The sequence below is a fragment of the Diceros bicornis genome, chromosome 18 (genome assembly GCF_020826845.1).
Source record: "Diceros bicornis minor isolate mBicDic1 chromosome 18, mDicBic1.mat.cur, whole genome shotgun sequence".
NCBI lineage: Eukaryota > Metazoa > Chordata > Mammalia > Perissodactyla > Rhinocerotidae > Diceros > Diceros bicornis.
Genome location: NC_080757.1, coordinates 19,738,934 through 19,757,663, shown reverse-complemented (window position 1 = coordinate 19,757,663; position 18,730 = coordinate 19,738,934). Strand labels below are relative to the sequence as shown.

General features: G+C 53.0%; 1 protein-coding gene across 1 annotated transcript; it reads left to right on the top strand.

The window, feature by feature from the left end:
* The first annotated feature begins 1,745 nt into the window (after positions 1-1,745).
* On the top strand, positions 1,746-17,348 carry LOC131416810 (galectin-9C-like). The gene is given in 11 exon segments (XM_058559474.1): positions 1,746-1,786; positions 7,811-7,904; positions 9,347-9,438; positions 10,368-10,408; positions 10,411-10,568; positions 13,613-13,663; positions 14,011-14,065; positions 14,173-14,289; positions 14,749-14,839; positions 14,976-15,138; positions 16,950-17,348. Coding segments are annotated over 11 exon segments (1,050 nt in total). The 3' UTR covers positions 17,097-17,348.
* Positions 17,349-18,730: the final 1,382 nt, after the last annotated feature.

Genomic DNA, 18,730 nt, shown 5'->3' with positions numbered 1-18,730 from the left:
TCATGATTTCTTCTTTTACGCCTGCTAGGGCTTCGTGACTTTGCAGTTTTTCTGAAAGACAGTCCTTAATCACTTTGTTGATAAGAGATGGAGTCTGTTGGAACTGGCTCTAAATGGGCCTGTGGTTACAGTCTCTGCAACACTACCTGACTCAAGAGGAAGAGTGATGGAGGGGAAGGAGACAGTAGGGTTAATCAGTTCATTTACTACGTCTTAACTTTTGGAAACATTACAGACACCTAAGACCATGCAGACCCATTGCCATGCAGGGAAGGGCCCTGAAGTTCAAGCTTCTCAGCGACCCCTCCTCTGGCTTCAGTCCCTAAACCAGCCGGAGGGCGGGATGATGGACCGGCTGGCAGCCAGTGGTGTTTGCCAGGTGCAGATGAAACTGGTTTGGCCATAACACCTGACCCCAGCCTGGACCCGATTCCAGTGTGTGTGTGTGTGTGTGTGTGTGTGTGTGTGTGTGTGTGTGTGTAGGCTTCCCCTACACCAACAAGCCATTGTTGGATGCCAGCAGGGTGTCTGAGAATTCAGTTCAGTCCTGACACTACCTACCCAGAGATAGAATCAGATTCCACAGGTAAAGGACTCAGTCCCACAAGACCGCCCCCCACTATAGACGCCAGTCGCAAGTCCAAGTTGTCACTGTGCTTCTGACCGATCGGTACGGACTGGAGGTTCCAACAACCCCTCCACCTCAGGATGCCAGTTGCAAGTCCAGGTTTTGTCCGTGCCTCTGAGTGACTGGCTATAAATCAGAGCTTCCCATGATCGCCTCCTCAGGTTCGATTCCTTTGCTAGAATGGCTCACAGGACGCAGGGAAACACTTACTTAGGTTTACTAGTTTATTAAAGGATGTGATAAAGGATACAGATGAGCATCCAGATGGAAGGGATGCGTACGGCAAGAAATGAGTGAAGGGGTGCGGAGCATCCACGCCCTCTCTGGGCATGCCACTCTCCCAGCACCTCCGTGTATTCACCAACCTGGAAGCTCTTAGAAAAAGACAGCTGACCTTTGGGGTTTTTCTGGAGGCTTCATTAGGTAGTCATGATTGACTAGGCTGTTGGGAATTGATTCCACCTCGAGCCCCCCACTCCTGCTACCCCTTCACCCCGGGAATCAGGGGGTAGGTCTGAAAGTTCCAATCCTCTGATCACATGGGTTGTTCTCCTGGCAACCAGCCCCCTCCCTTGGGTGGGTCTGAAAGTCATCTTCAGTAACATAAACGAGAAATTCCAAGGGTTTTGGGAGCTGTGAACCAGGAACTGTGGATGAAGACCAAACATATATGAGAAATATATTTTGATCATCTAAATGACTAAATGTATATTTCCTATAAATCACCATATTGCATGGCCCTGCCGCATAGGAGACACTCAGTCATGTTCTCTTGCTTGTCCCTGGCCTCCTGGTGTGTGCCCAGAACTGGACACTGTACCCAAGGAATCTGGCCAACACCTAACAGTATGGGGCCTTCACCTCCCTTGTTTCTAGATATTCTAGCTCTAGGAATGCAGCCTAAGGTGGTTTTATTTTTGGGGGCAGCCATATCACTCGGTGGTTCTCACCGATGAAAGCCCTACAGTTCTCTCCACATGTAGCAGCTGCTCCTCAGCCCCCTCCCAGCAGCCGTCATAATGGGCCCAGCTGCAGGCAGTGATGGTTGTGGTGTTCCAGAAACATGGCAAATCCCAGGCCGCTTCCTCCACGACTCAGGTCTTTCTTCCACACTGCCATGGAAGGCTTGCCCTATCCACCCAACAAAGGAGGCACCAGGTAAGATTAGACCCTAGCCCCTGCACCTCCTCCCCAACCACCTCTATTCCCAAGGGGTGTCAGACCCACCACATGCTCAAGGGGGAAAGATTCCTAAGTTCCTACCTGGTGATGATAAGACGAATGAGCTTACGTGTTGTTGACCCAAAATAACCAATAACCAGTCTCTAGAGAAGAGAGATAGGTGAGTTTCGCTTGTGCCATAGTGAGAATTATAACCCAGGAAAGCCTTTTCCAGAAAGGAAGAAAGCCTTCTGGAGAAGCATGATTTTCAATACAGTCTTATATCTTTTTTAGAACAAAGAACGTACATTAAACACACCCAGGATACATTTTCATCATAGTTTCCAAGAGGTATTCAGTTGCAAATTAGCAGGTCAACATGACCCTGATATCAAGAAAGGGACTAAGGTGGGTGGCATTACCAAAATGGGGTGGGAGGGGAAGTACACATTCTTCTCTTAAGACAGTGCATTCTTACTTTAATGGTTAAAGGAGCTGTATGTAGTATGTGAGAGAGGCCATAAGTCAGGCTTCTTTAGTCCAGGCCGAATCAGTTTTGAACCCGAATACTCACCCCATACACCTCAATGTGTGAAAATCTCCTGTCTTTTGCCCCTTTGATCAATAGTCTTTCTTTTTTTTTTTTTTGTGAGGAAGATCAGCCCTGAGCTAACCTCCAAGCTAATCCTCCTCTTTTTTTTTTTTTGCAGAGGAAGACCGGCTCTGAGCTAACATCTATTGCCAATCCTCTTCCTTTTCTTCCCCAAAGCCCCAGAAGATCGTTGTATGTCATAGCTGCACGTCCTTCTAGTTGGCATATGTGGGACGCGGCCTCAGCATGGCCGGAGAAGCGGTGCGTCAGTGCGCTCCCGGGATCTGAACCCAGGCCGCCAGTAGCGGAGCACGCGCACTTAACGCTAAGCCGCGGGGCCGGCTGAATAGTCTTTCGATAGAAAGCACTGATGATCAAAATATTGTCCCTCGAGGGGCCGGCCGGGTGGCGCAAGCAGTTAAGTGCGCACGCTCCAGTGCGGCGGCCCGGGGTTGGCCGGTTCGGATCCCGGGGGCGCACCGACGCGCTGCTTGTCGAGCCATGCTGTGGCGGCGTCCCATATAAAGTAGAGGAAGATGGGCACGGATGTTAGCTCAGGGCCAAGGTTCCTCAGAAAAGAGAGGAGGATTGGCATCAGATGTTAGCTCAGGGCTGATCTTCTTCACACACGCAAAAAAAATATTGTCCCTCGCTGCCAGGGTGGTTGCTGCCTGCCCTGGGTCTATCGTGTCCCTCGGTGCTAGGCTGTTATGTCATTGATTTCCCCAGTTATCCACATTGGGGGAAGTAGTCGGATATAGTGCACAAGCATAGAGGCATATAGTAACCGGGGAAGCATTTGATAGGTTATGTAATTTGTCAATTATTTTTAGATTATCACACAAACATTGTACAAGTGCTTTGATATGACTTCCTATAGTTACATTGTCTATAACAATTATAGAACAGATAATCCAGTACTTGAAAGGATTAGTTTAAAATGAGTTCTTAGGGATAGTCTTTATCAGAAAAGGAAATTCGTCCAGGGTTGTAAGATTGATTGACCATTCAAGTCGATGAGCAATCAATTCTCTAGCCTGCGTGCCAGTCTTACAACACTGAGTAAAGAAAACAGTAATGAGTTTGAATATTATGACTAATACAAGAATTCCCAGGAGTAACAGAAATAGGAATTGGAATCCATTCTCACAAAAGGGAGCCAATACCAGAGGGGAGCCAACCAAACAAATCAAGACTAGGTGTAGTGTGGCTTACGGCATTCACCTGCTTTTTCACGTGCGTTAGCAGAGATGACACCCTGGAAGACTCATCAGTTATAAAACCACAGCATTCGGTTGGAACGATTGCACACGTACCACCTAGGGCTGCAGTTACATTATCTAAGGCCATTCTACTTTGAAGGACAGCGTTTCTCATTCAAAATATTTCAGTATGTAATAAGGCTATTCCTGCTTGACTATCGTTAAGGGCTTGTTGAGTAAATTTAGTCAGGGCTTCTATATGTGATATGACATCTTCTAGCCCCAAAGAAGGAACAAAGAGAGCCTCTAGGTGCCCATGCCAGTGGAACACTGAACGAGCTCGTCTGGCTTTAAGGAGAGGAAGATTGGCAACAGTTGTTAGCTCAGGGCGAATCCTACCCTGCACCCGAAGGAGTCCCAGGGTGCAGTGTCCTATCCATCCCAGCAGTAGCCAAGGCCAGAAGTTTGTTCCGCATAGCCATTGAGTTCAGTCAGGAGCCACCCAAGAAGTGCCTGACCTTCAAGACCAGCCTGTTCCAAACCAATCACTTTCTTTAAGTATGATAGTATTCTGAATTCTTAAATAGAACAATTATAAAATGAGTACATGGCTTAAGCATTACAAGGGTTTAAATGAGGAGATATAAGGTTGGGAATACAGACCTGGTCCAGAGTCTTGGGACAGCTGTCTACAACAGATAATGTCTTCTTCTCACCCTGGTTTGGAGGTATTTGTCTTGGTCAGTCAAAATCAGGTGTCAGGGCCGGCCCCGTGGCTTAGCGGTTAAGTGCGTGCACTCTGCTACTGGCTTCCTGGGTTCGGATCCCGGGCGCGCACCAACGCACCGCTTGTCCGACCATGCTCAGGCCGCGTCCCACGAGCAGCAACTAGAATGATGAGCACCTATGACGCACGGCTATCTACTGGGGCTTTGGGGGGGAAAAAAGGAGGAGGATTGGCAATAGATGTTAGCTCAGAGCCGGTCTTCCTCAGCAAAAAGAGGAGGATTGGCATGGATGTTAGCTCAGGGCTGATCTTCCTCACAAAGAAAGAAAGAAAGAAAGAAAGAAAGAAAGTAAGTCAGGTGTCAGAAACAGGAGTTGACATCCACTCAGGCACAGGAGACTTTTTTAAATGAGGAATGTGAATCCATGAGTCTATGTCCTTTAATTTTGCAGGGCATGGATTGGTGAAAAATTCCTGTGATGGTTCTTTCTGATGGGGCTGCAGAGAGTCTTTTATTTGATGCCTCTTCCAACAAATAAAATCTCCAGGTTGTAATCTATGATCCTTAAAGCCTTCGTCTCCTGGGAGCTCTCTGGGAAAGGAATCAGCTACCAACCTTTCACTTTTTAAGCACCTCAAGGAGACCCTGACAACAATGTAATATGTCTTCCTTAAGCCGAGCAGGTTCATGCATTTCCTCATCGAATTGCATAGGCCGTCCTATTATTATTTGAAAGGGAGACAGCCGACGTTTACCAAAAGGTACAGATGTAAGATTGAGAAGAAGTAGCAGAAGAGCTTTTGGCCATGAGAGATTAAATGTTCCTGAAAGTTTTGCCAATTGAATTTGGATCATACGACTAGTTAAAATGTTGCATTATGGCCAAATGTCACAAACAGAGTTAATTATATGTCTGGTGGAATATGTTCCCCGGTCACCAAATAACTCAGTAGGAATCCCCAGACAGGACTTATCCTTTCCAATAACTACTAAAGCCATCTCTCTTCTGCAGGGAAACGCCTCAACCCAATGTGAGAACACACAGATCATTACTAAGATATTTATATCCTTGAGATGGTGACATTTGAACAAAGTCCAATTGCCATACCTCAAAGGGTCCCTTCGGAAAGAGAAAGTGGCCTTGTGACCTGTGAAGTGGTTTCCTGGGATTATATTTAGGACATATAGTACAACGAGCATATGCTTTATGAGCCACTGTGGGAGACAGTTTCCAAAAATATTGTTCTCGCCATAATATCACCTTTTCAGGTGCCCAATGGGTTAGTTAATGTCTATGCTGGAGAAGTGGCAAGTGTCCTCCAATAGGCACTATGGTCAGTTATTGAGCCTGAACCACATCTGTGGGGTGGCATCGAAAGTTCCCCCTTTCTGTTGCCACCTTTGATTCTCTTCTTCCATGGTGATTTCTTGAGCCTGCAGAAGGAAATCTTTTACTGGGTTAGCAGAGTTAATAGAAAGTAGTGGGCATCCTCAAGGCTGGACAGCATATCCAGCTTGATAATGTCCTTGCTTATCCTTTAAGTAAGACACATCTGTAAATCAAATTAGATAACAGATTGCAGTCATGATCATTTTCCTCCTGTAGTGATGGCAGCAAAGTAGCAGGGTTAAGATGGTGAAGAATATTGACCTAATGCAGTATAACCTAAGAAGGTTTATCATCATTTCCTTGACAGTGCTTCCCATGCAATTTAGCATACCAAACAAGCCTAATTAGTTGACTATCTCCCTCTTTATAGGAAGAGAGAACAAACGTCTTTGAGAAGTCCCACGGGCCCTCTGAAAATTCTCAGAGAAATTTTTAAGTCAAAAGAAAGACTTCATTTAGGATTTGAATTGGGGGCAAGCTTGTCAAAAATATCAGAAGGTTTTAAAACACTCGGTCTAACAAGATCAACTCATTCTTTGCAAATTATGGTGTGTCGAACAAGGTGCAGGAAGGAAAGGGGTGCAGACAGATGTGCGGCCCTGGGGCGCCTTCTACCTGCGGGTGCCTGTATGACTCTGAACTGCTCATCCCCAGCTTGGGGCCTGCGGGTCTCTCTCTGGTACATTGCAGGGACCTGCTTGACTGCACTGCTCCCTGCCCCCACACACTCCCCAACCAAGCCTATCCTGCTAGTCTCTTTCAGTCCATCATGTTCCTGACTGGGTGCTAAAGCCAATTAAGGACGGTTTATTTAACATGTCTCCCCCACCCTCATGTCACATAGAAGGTTCTATTAAGTCCAAGATTCTCCTCTCTCCATTCTAAAACCCAGAAACAAGAGAGAGAGGAGAAGAGAGGGAGAAGAGAGGAAGGAGATAAATTCATAGAGAAGGGGCTCAGAAGCTGCCAGGGAACCACAGTACTCTAGGAGAACAATCTCTATCTTGATGTTTTGTATTTACAAAACAGTTCTTTCTATGTGATCATGGTTTTATACCAAGAATAGAATTTTAAGGGGAGAAACATTTTTTTGAGAACCCAAGTATCCTCATATAGTTCAGGCTGCCGCTAGGGAGCAGTGTGACCTTGGGCGTGTCTCTTAGAGTCTGAGCCTCGGCTTCTCTGTGTGTAAAATGGGTATAACCAGGCCTTCCCACCACGGCCACCACTCTGAGCACAGGCAAAGTCCAGCCACATGGGCGCTGTCAAGTAGCCCCACTGTTTTTGGGACACTGCCCAAGCGTGCTCAGGAGACAGTTACATACAATGGGTGGTATTGTCTAGAAACTCACTGTCGTGTCAGTGTGGTCAGGCTCTTTGAACCTCTAGGAACCAAATATGATTCAGTCTCAGGGGTGGAGCTCACAAAAGAGAGGAAGGAAGGGTCACCGGGTTGAGAAATGTCCACTACACTCTTCGCACTTCCCACCCTCTCCCCTTCTTCCCCAGGACTCTACCTTCTCTCTTTCTCCAGATCCACTTCCTCTTGCTCCTGGCTCGTCCCTGTTGAATAACTGCCACCTTGTAAGTGAACGTAAGTGAGGCCATTTTGTCAGGATAAATGACCCTTTCCTAGTTAAAACCCTTCTAGCACGTAATCCTTATAAATTACTACAAGCTGTCATGATTTTCACATCCCCCTGCTGAGGTCCTCTGACAGCTTTGTTCCTAACAAAGTAACACATATTCCCAAGGAATAAGAAGGCCTCCCAGAGGAAGGAACACCTGTAGGATATTCATCATCACTGACAGAAGAAAAGAACAATGCGGACCCAGTTGTCCATCTTGCCTGAAGGCTGACACTCTAATGCCCCTCCTTACTGCCCATTTTCCCTATATAACTGCCTCAAGATTCTGCAAGTGTTTAAGATGGTTTGTTTGAGACATTAGTCTGCCATCTTCTGGTTATGCTGGCTAACCAAGTGAAAGCTTCCTTTCTCAACCTCCTACTCATTGTGATTAAGTGGCTCAGATCGTGGCGAGCAGAGCAAGCCCATGGCTTAGCAACAAACAGCGTTGGATTCTATTTCTTGGTTGAGTCCTCCCCAGTGCAGATGACTGCCTGGCTGGTGTGAAAATCAGTGGTAGCCACAGAGGTGGTGGAGAGATTGCCAGTAGCACCCAGCCTCCCTACATGACCCTGGTGAGTCCCGGGGCTGTAGGCACTGGGCAGTGCTGGCCCAGGTGGAGCTGGCAGTCTCTGTCAGATGGGGGATCCAGCAGCCCCAGTCAGGCCCTGCCGTTTCATTATCCTGGTGACTAGTGTTTACTTTCCAATCCTTGAATTCAAAAGCCAAATTTTTCAAATCAGAAGGACAATCCTCCTACGGGCAGCACAGAGTTAAAACTCGGCCTTGGAGTCGGGGCGAGAAGGAGGACAGGTGCAGTCCCCACAGATGCCCGCAGCCCCCTGGTGACCCACTGACCTCCAGGAGTAGGAACCAGGCTGCTGCCTCCACAGTGCAGTGGGACTGTCTGGCGGCCCAGCTGTTCTGCTCAGTCCCAGCCCCCTCAGAGGGCCAGGATGGAAGGTGCGACCACAGGCAGCACAGGATTCGCTGTTTGGTTCGGGAAGCACTTGGTGAGCCAGGAGCGAGGGTGTTCTGTGCTTCATGGTGAGAAGAAGCCTGTGTGGTGGTTACAAGCGTGGGTGCTGGGGTTCAAACCCCACTCTGTCACTCACCTGCTGTGTGGCTTTGGGCAAGTTCCCAAACGTTTCTGTGCCTCAGTTTCCTCATCTGTAGAGGTGGCACTAATCATGGCCTGGGTTGTTGTGAGGATAACGAGAAACACAGACAGGAAGGTCGGCCACCAGAAGGGACTCGGAACCTCTGGGGCAGCAGCGTCCTCTGGCGAAAAGCCTCGCACTGCCTCCTGCACGTGGGCTCCCTCTGCCAGCAGGGCTGGGTGCCCTCAGGTGACACGGGGCCTCCATAAGGAGGCTGCCCACCCTGTGGCCTGTAGGGCCTGGCTCTGCTGTCTGGACTTCTGGATAGGAAGGGAAGGAAAATGTTCTCAGGCTCCAGGCCCGGCCAGAAGCAGAGGAGCAATTCTGACCCAGCACAGAGACTAATTCCTCCGGATGCAAAGACCTGCCACCGTCAATGCCTGCAAACCAAGGCCTTCCCCGCCGCATTACATCTAATGTTTTGGAGAACACTGCCAGGCTGGTGCTGTCGTGTCACTGCTCCACGGATGAACCTGGTGTGCAGACAGCTCAAGTGACTTGCCCAACAGCAGAGCTGCTCGCACAGGGAGCAGGAGGCAAGCCCAGGCCTGTGCGACTATAAAACCAGCATAAAAACCCATCCTCCTGTGCCATGCGGAGCAAAAGTGAGTGCTGTTGTTTCCTGCTAAGATCACTCACTCACACACACACGCGCACACCCACACACACACACACACACACACGCGCACATGCACACAAACACACGCAGGTCCAAATTCCACAGCAGCCTGGCTGGTCAGGCTTAAAACAAAACAAATTTGTTCTGTCAGTTCTGGAGGTCAGAAATCGAAAGTCAAAGTGTCAGCATGGCTTTTCCTTCTGGAAGCTTCAGAGGAGAATCTGTCTTCTCTCTGCAGGTTGTCCCCTTCTCTGGGATCATCCAAGGGGGTCTCCAAGAGGGACTTGACATCACTGTCAATGGGGCCGTTTTAGCCTCCAGTGGAACCAGGTACTTGGAACTGTGGCTTCTCTGCAGCCTCGCCCCTTAGTAAAGATTGGCACCTGTCCGCTCAGGTTGGTTCCCCCAACACCCTCCAAGCTGCCTGCACGTGGAGATGCCAGATGAGTGGCGCCCGGCCCCTGCCAACACTGAATGGCACCACTGCCCTCTGCCAATAGCGTGCTCCCACCGTTAACACAGACTCCCCGTGGACATAGGGATGACGGGAGCTCGCGGTCTAGGAGAGAAGCAGGCAAGCCTGGAGGCAGATGATTATGCTGCACACTGTGAGGCAGACTTGCAAAAGGAGACTTTCTTTATTTCCTGTAACTGCCCTCATCTATTTCGGAATCCTCATTCGGTTAGAGCGGCAATTTAAACTTGCAATCACATGTAATATGATGAAAGCTGTCATGCCTGGAGAGCTCATATTTATTCTATGCCATCCCTTTCATTTTATTTTATTCATGTTTTGGTTTCGTCCCCCCTTTTAGACTCTGTCTTTGTAGCTATATTCCCATCAGTTTCACATGTTCTTTAAATTTATTCTCCTCTTTCCCAGTTGGGCAGACATGGGCCAGCCTCCAACCAGTGTCCACTGGGTGCTGAAGGCTCTGCTAGGCATGTTACTCATCTTCCATCTTTGACACAAATTTGTAATTACTTTCCAAGACCTACGCTTCTCGTTGCTAGCGTCAACACTTTTCTTTACCCATTTTCTACTTATTTTTTGGAAAATCATACTCTAAGGGCCAAATGCAATAACTGCAAAAAAAGACACTAAGTGCTAATTAGGGGAACAGAAAGGGTGGCAACAGACCGCGGTTCACATATCGCAGGCAATTTCCCAGACAGACGCCAGTCAAAGGCGAGGCCCTCCCAGTCCTGCCATTGGCATGAGCCAGGCTACAGGTGACTATCTGATTTCCCTCGCCTAGGTTTGCCGTCAACTTTAAGATTCGCTGCAGTGACAATGACATTCCCTTCACTTCAACCCACGGTTTGAAGAGGTGGTGTGTGTGTTCTGCAACACGAAGCAGAAAGGACGCTGGGGGCCTGAGGAGAGGAAGACGCCACTGTCCTTACAGAGGGGGAGTCCCTTTGAGCACAGCGTCCTGGTGCAGAGCTCCCATTTCCAGGTGAGCAGGAGCACTCCTCTCGTCCCTCCCACTGCCTGTCCCCTCAGCCCTAGCAGCCATGGTGACTAGCCTTAAATAGTCACACACATTGAGATCTGGCCGAGCAAGGACATAATAGCGATAACAGGATCATTTCCTATCATTTCCTGGTAAGGGTGTTACTGATGGCTGCAGTCTCCTTACGCACCTTCACCTGCACCCACCGGGGCACCTGTTGCTTCTTTTACGGAGGAAATAAGAACCAGATAAGTCTCCAGGGTGTTTTTTGGCCTCCTGGGTCTTTAAAGTTCCAGTTAATTCTGTTCCTCTTCTGTAGCCATTGATCCATTAAGGTCCTGGAGAAGATTTGTTTTTTGGCAACATTGTTGCAGCCTTATCCAGGGTCTGTTATGGGGGGCAGCGAGGGTGGGGGGATGAGTATATTTGTGTCTGCACTTCCCGGTGCGAAGGTAGATGTTCCCCTCCCCTCCATGTGCAACCCAAGGTCGCCTCTCCTCTGTTCCCTATGAACAGTTTTAGGCATATTTAAATAACACCCCAGGTGAGCTAGGATCAGACAGACAAACCTACTGCAATAAACAAATAACCATACAAATTAAAAAGACAACTAGAGCCAGGCAGAGGTTGAGTGTGGATGTCCTACAGGCCCCATCAAAGGTTTCCTGTCTCCCTCCACCAGGCCCCCAGAGTGGGGACCCCACAGTCGTCCTTGGTTCTTCCCTCCCCGCCTTCATCTCTCTCCAGAGCACCACCTCCCCCTTCCGAAGCCACTGCCTTGGTCCAGGCCACCTGACCCCTCACCACGAGGACCCTGGTCCAGTTCCCCACTCCCCTCACACCCACCCACAAGGCAGTGACCTTCCTATAAGCCAATCTGCTCGCATGCTCTCCCTGCTTAAAAATCCTGAAGGCCCCACATCCTTCTAAAGATAGCCAAACTCCCCAGCAGGACGTGCAGCATCCTCCCCAGTCTTGCCCCAGCACATCTCCCGGCCTCAGCCCTCCCGCATGAAGCTCAGGCAGCCTCCACTGCTCTCTTGAGGCTCTCTGGGGCCACCAGGATTTTGCATCCGCTGTCCCAGTGCTGAAGGCACCCTTTGCCACCTCACCCCCATCCAACCCCTAATGGCCCCTCAATGCTCTGCCTAAATGTGTCTCCTCAGGGGTATCTTCCCTGCCTGGTGGATCACTGGATCCCTCCTGACCGGGCCTACCGTGTCCCATTGGACTATTTTTCATTTTGTGAGGAAGATCGGCCCTGAGCTGACACCCATGCCAATCCTCCTCTTTTTTGCTGAGCAAGATTGGCCCTGGCCTAACATCTGTGCCCATCTTCCTCTACTTTATCTGAGACGCCACCACAGCTCGTCTTGACTAGCGGTGCGTCGGTGTGGGGCCGGGATCCGAACCTGCGAACCTTCGGGCTGCTGGAGCAGAGCATGCGCACTTAACCGCTGCGCCACAGAGCCTGCCCCCTCACATTGCACTTTGTACATCACTTTTCCGTGCCAGTCACCACGCCCAAGTGTAACTGTGCTTACATATTTGTCCCCGTCACTCCACCCACTCCTTCCCTCCATACCCTTGCCATCTGGGACTGTGGCCTGTTCAGTTGTGTCCCCCCAGCACTCTGCACAGTACCGGGCACACTGGAGGGACCTTGTAAGTGAATGTGGAATGTGGTTTGCACAGCCAGTAGAAGAGGATGTCAGTCAGGGCAGGAAGATCAGTCTGCTGGGGGGACAGTGCCCAGGACAGGAAGAGGACAGGAAGGGCTCCTCATCTGGCTCCCTGAGCGATGGGTGGGGGTGAAGGGGTGTCTCTCCACCCAGCCGTCCTGGGGCCCATCACTGTCCCGCTCGGGCACCCACCTCCTGCCCCGCTGACCGCAGGACTGTGGGGCTCCAGGGAGCCGTGCAGGGCAGCCCGACTTGGGCCCAAGCCTGGGCAGGACAGGGTGCGGGGGACACAACCAGACAGAGCGGGGACCATGTTGCATTTATCCCCTGCTACCTGGGCGAGCTTGGGCACGTTGCCTAGGCCTTCGGTGCCTGGCTGCCTCCCTAGGGAAACAGGAGCCGGGATCGCCTCCCTCGTGAGGCACTGAAGGCCGAGCCCGGCACGCGATAGGCGCTCAGTAGACGCTAGTCTTCACCTTCAGGGTGAAACGCAGCCCCGAGCCCTGGGAGCTAAGGGAAGCGGGCGGGTCCACCTCTGACTCGTCTGCCTCTCCCTCTGGAGGAGCCAATGCGCATGTCCCCTCCTCCATCCCGGCCCCGCCCCCTCCTAACCAGGGAGCACCTGGGAGGGCGAGGACATCTGGGCGCCTCGGGCTCAGGAAGGTTAGAGGGGACAGGACCGGAGGCGAGGGGGAGTCAGGGGAGGCATTTCTGACCACAGTTTCTGCCGTGGTCTCACCCTCGTGTGGCACCGAGGTCAACCGCCTTTTTGACTTTCTCATCCCTTCCATTTCCAGGGATCAGGCCGCCACCTCAGCTCCCATTTTAAGTCCCTTGCTCTCTCGGGAACCTCTTCATTTTGGTTCTTCCTGTGGGTTGAAGGGAGGAGGCGGGGCCAGGCATGGGGCTTCTCCCATATGGATGGTGGGGAGACCCCTGACCCTCGGCCTGGCTGTGGTGCTGTGGGGGTGGGGGTGGCCCTGGTGAGTTGAGAAACTCCCTGAATCGCACTTGTGAGCTCAGTCCTCCGCCGTCTGTGGGCGGCCCCAGAAGAGCGAGGCCCCACATTCAATGCCTCCTGCCAAGTGAGGCTGTGCTGGAGACGCTCCCTGAGAAGAAAGATGGGCCAGAGCCCAGAGTGCAGCCATGTTTCTTCTCAGAGGAAACCTTTGCCCCTGCCTCGTCTCCTTGAGAGAAGAAACAGCCCTGTCCTCCCGTTTTGGAGGTCTAGCCAGGGCCATAGTGCTGCTTACCTGCTCAAGATTCACCCAGCACAGAGGACTGTGTTAAGTGGTGCCCAGTGGTGAAAGGTGGTGGTCTTCATGCTGGTGAGAGCTGGTTAAAACAGGGGTTTCTTTCTTCCAGAAGCAAGCAATCAGCCACAAGGTGCTGAGAGCCCCTGAACCGAATTACCCGGTAAGTGTTAAAGCTCTGCTCAGCTCACAGCCCCAGCGTGTCCTCCTTCACCAAGGACTGAATTCTCTGGTGCCAGAGTCGGGCGGAAAGCAGTTTAGCAAGGGGATGGGGACACGGGGGCTGGGCCCTCTGCTCTGGAGACGTGGAATGAAACTCTTTTTGGGACAGCAGAGAGCCTGGCGCAGGCTGGACTCACCTAGTGGCCCCAGAGGAAGGTCCCCTAGGGACCAGCAGGAAAACGGTCCTTCTGTTGCTGGGGGGGGGAGTGCAGGGTCCAGCATTGGGAGAGGAGCCCTGCATCCAAGGACGAGCCCCCAGGGTGTCACTGCTGCTCCTCCTCCTGCCAGTGCAGAGCAGACGGGAGGCCTGGAGTCGGTGGGGCTGCCGTGGGTGGAGGGGCAGGTGAGTGTGATGGGTTCTGACATGGCAGGAAGTCCCACCAAGGCTGACATGAGAGGGAAGGTGATGGAGAACCCAAGGGCTGAAGCCTCACAACCTAAGTGTCACAGTGGAGCATCCCCTCTGGAATGTGTGGGGCCCGTGTGTGTGTCACTCCCACCTGAATTTCCTAGTCCCTTTTCAACAGAATCCCGCAGTCCCACCTCCGGCATATCCCAACCCAGCCTATGTGAGTGTGCTGCAGGGAGGGTGGGGGTCTGGTTTGCAGTGGGCAGGGCGGGAGGCGAGGGGCAGTGACAACAGTGAGGCATCCTCCAGTGGCTGAAGTTCCTCAGACACCCGAGTAAACGAGGAGACTATTGACAGGAGCTTCACCTTGAAAACGGTCCCTTCACCATGGGCATATATGCGGCCTCCCCTGTCAGCCCAGTGTCCTGTCGTGTGTGGCCAAAGGTCTTTTCATGACAGTTTAAGCCCATTCATTTGAGGAACGCTGGGATGTTTTCATGTGGCATTTACTGAACCAAGTAAAGATACCACGGAGTTCTTTCTTGAAAACGTGTTACTCACAGGCACGCTTGTCAAACTCGTTTGACAGTCCAGATTCATGGAAATTGGCACTAAGGTCCCCCTGCAGTGGCGCCTGCTCTGGCTACCGCTAGCTGACCTGGCCCTCTCCTCCCAACACCCGCTGCCTTTCTTCACCAGCATCCCGGGTCGGCTGTACCCCTCCAAGAGCATCATCGTCTCGGGCACCATCCTGCCCAGTGCTCAGAGGTAAGCCAGGGCTCTCGGGGAAGAGAGACAGCCCAAGGTCATTCTGGCCATCCCCCTGGCTCTGGGCAGGCTGGGGAGGGCCAGGGACCCAGAGCTCAGTGGGCAGAGGAGGTCCATGTGAGCTGCCAACCCCCAGGTTCCACATCAACCTGTGCTCTGGGAGTGACTTCGCCTTCCACCTGAACCCCCGTTTCGATGAGAACACTGTGGTCCGCAACACGCAGATCAATTGCTCTTGGGGACCTGTGGAGCGAAGCCTGTCTCAAAAACTGCCCTTCACCCGGGCCTGGTGCTTCTCGGTGAGCTGCGCTCAGAGGGGCTCCCATGGGGCAGACAGAGCAGGTGTGGGGGCGCTGGGGGCCCCTGGAACGAGATGGGAGCTGAGCCTCTGGGTGAGGGCTGGGCCCAGAAGAAGAGAAAGTGTTCAACCCATTGTTGTTATTATGTTACTATTTCCCTCCCACATATGGCAGGTAGGGGATCTGCTGTTTACAGGTGAGGAAACAGACTCACAATGCAGGTTACTCGCCTGAGGTCACACAGCTGATGAACGCCAGATGGAACCCAAGAATGAGGGTCCTTCCTTCATCCACTCACTCACTCATTCACTCATTCAGTCAACAGTCATTTCTCAGCTGTTCTATCAGGGCCCACTTTGTGCAGGAAGTGCCCCAGGAGTGGGGGGGACAGCCACGAAGCCGACAGACGAGGTCCTGCCCCCTCATAGTTGACGGTTCAGGTGGGAGAGGACAAGGACACAGGTGCTTGGACAGGTCCTTGCAGATGACAGCAGGCTCTCTGCAAAAGGCAACACAGAGTAAGGGGAAAGCATGAACTCGGGGGCAGGGGCCGTGCTGCCTTAGACGGGGACAGCTCTCCGAGGAGGCCACCGTGCAGCTGAGACCTCAACGGTAGAAGGACCCCGCCTCCCAGAGATCTGTGGGGTGCATTCAGGCGGGCAGCGGAGGTAGCCGCTGTTTTTGCAAAGGCGGAGAGTCATGGGCGTGGCCTGTCCTGGAACTAGGGGGCCAGGGGATTCCCTGGAGAGAGTGGGACAGAGAGGGGTGGGTGGCACAGCTGAGGCCCGGCTCACACAGAGCAGGTGTTCTCAGCTGTGACTAAGCAGTCAAATCCCCTGACAAGCTTAAAGAAGAAAACTCAATGCCTGTGCCCGGCCTGGGCCAACCAGGGGTGAGCCCAGGCCTCCGTATTTGTAAATACACCCTGACACATTACCCCCAGGGTTGAAAATGACTGATGTAGCCCCTTGAGGGCCATGGAAAGTTGTTTAGATTTTAATACAGTGTGTTGGTGTGTGTCAAGCCAGAGGGCCATGTACTGTGATATATAGATAGCTGTGTGACTTTGAACAAGTGACTTAACAGTTCTGTGCCTCAGTTTCCTCATCTAAAAAATGGGCTAGTAATAACATCATCTCATAGAGGTGTAAGAATGAAGTGAAATCGTGTTTGTGACATGCTGAGGACAGTGGTGTGCATTAAGTGTGTGAGGGTCAGGTAGTGCGATGGGAATGATGACACTTTCACAGACGTGCTCTGACGGCCTCCTGGAGAATGTGTGGGGTGGAAAAGACAAGTTAGGAGGCTGCTGCTGCAGGAGTGCAGGCACGGAGTGCTCCTGTGTGCCGGGTACTAGGGACATGGATGGCAGAAGCCAACATTCCTGCCCCTGGAGGCTCAGGGTCCAGTTGGAGAATGAGGATGGCAGTGGGGCCATGGCCTGTGGGGGCAGCTGACTCGGCTAGGAGGGCGTGAGGAGGTAGGGAAGGCAGGGAAGGCTCGCCTTCCTGGAGGGAAGGGGGAGAATCCTGTAGGGTGATTAGAGTTATCCCTGTGGGCCAGGTGTGCAGAGTGGGGAGCAGAGGAGGAAGGGCATCCTGGGCGTTGGAAACAGAATATGCAAAAGTACAGGCAGGAGAGCACTTGGCGTGTTGAGTGAAGGATGAGTCCTTCAGAGTGGCTAGAGGGCAGGTGTGGGGCCCCCTTGATTAATGTTGAGGAAGGCAGGAAGGAGGGAGGGAGACACGAGCCTGCATTTGGGGTTGAGGACTTTCCAAGCGGAGTGCAAATGACGTGGCCTCTCCGTCAAGGTGTGGATCCAGTGTGAAGGCCACTGCCTCAGGGTGGCCATGGATGGTGGGCACCTGTGTGAATACCACCACTGCCTGTGGAACCGGCCCGCCCTTAACAACCTGGAGGTGGCGGGTGACATCCACCTGACCCATGAGCGGACATAGGCGGGATCCCTGCCCTGGTGACGGGGCTGGGGCATGTTGCTGTCTGGACTGCTCATCACCTCCACCTTCCCCGACCCTGCCCCAGCCCTTCCCAGCCTGCCGAGGATCTCTGCTGGGGAGACCACGTCCTTGTCTGGCCCTGCTGAGGCTGCAGCCAGCCTGGAGTGGCGAGGGCAGCTGGCTGGGACTGCCTCCCTCGGTTGGGGCGGGACCTGGGGCTCCAGCTGCCCAAGTCCTACCATCCGAGGAGAGGGGTGGTCCATGCAAGCTGAAGCCCCGTGGTCAGTCCCCTCGGCAGAAACGGAGGTCCTCGGCCTTCCCAAGCGCCCGGCCCAGGCCTGCACCCCATCTGCCCCTCAACGACATTCCCACCCCACTCAGCTCCACCTCAGTCCCAGGCCACCAGCTGTGCCCTCCACGGGGGAGGCGGTGTCCTCGGCCCCTCCCCGTTCTCCCACCTTCCGCCTCTCCCGCACCTACACCAACCCTTCCCCCCTCCAGGAAAGCTGCCCTGAGGACACCCCACTGACGGGACCTTCTCAGAAGGGGCTCTCCCCTTCCCGTTGTCCTTCAGAGAAATAGAAAAACGCTTGACGGCACACCTGTGCGGGATGATTGCGGTTTATTATGCGTTTGGAGACATCTTGGACTCTCTGGAATTGGGGAGGTCCTGGCTGAGGGGAGAGGGAGGAGAGTGTGTGGGCTCATTTTCTTGGGGGGTCCTGACATCCACATCTGCTCCCATTGCGTCCCCCCACAAACCCACAAATATGTGGGAGAAAGCCGGCTGGGCTTAGGCCTCTGGGCAGGAATCTGTGACGCAGGAAGCTTGGGAACAGAGGGAAACCCGGGAAACAGCCCCATGCTCCCGAGACAGGCCAGGGGCTGGGCCTGAGCCCGTGGGGGCCGAGGCAGGGCCCGGAGGCCAGATGGTAGGGCCAGCTCCTCAGAACCCTGTGTCCCAGCAGGAGGAGGTGGCAGTGCGATCAGGAGAATCTGACTCAGAAGAGAGGCCTGTTTGTGGGGTTCCACTGTGGGTGACCCGGCCTTAGTGGTGGGGTGTGGTGGGGAAGTGGCTCAGTGTGTGGGGTTCTGCCAGCCGCTGGGCCAGTGCAGGGGGCCAGGCTCTGGGCCCACAGGATACTCACACATCCTGCCCCCTCCCACAAGAACCTAGGGCCTCGGGCACCAGGCTGGGGCTCAGGGCGCAGTCCTCAGAGCAGCAGCACCAGACACCTGGGAGCTTGTTAGAAATGCAGAAGCCCGGGCCCCGGGGCAGCCCTCCTGAATCAGCGTCTGCACTGTAACCAGACCCCAGGGGGTTTGTGTGACGTTACAGCGTGAGGGGCCCCGGCTATGTGACTGCATTCTTGACCATGTCCCGGGTGCACTGCTGGGACACTGGAGGTTGGCATGTCCCTCCCCCCATCTGAGGAGGAGCGGGGAGGGGGAAGTGGGCAGGGAGCCAATGACACAGAGGCCAAAGCCGAGCTGGGGGCCAGATTTTGCCAGACCCCCACTTCGCCCCTGGCTGAGTCCTTCCTGTTCTCACGGGAGAAGGGACATGGCTCCGTCTCCTGAGGAGCCTTCCCCAGGGAAGACTTGTGTCCTCACTCCCTGCCGAGTCCTGGACA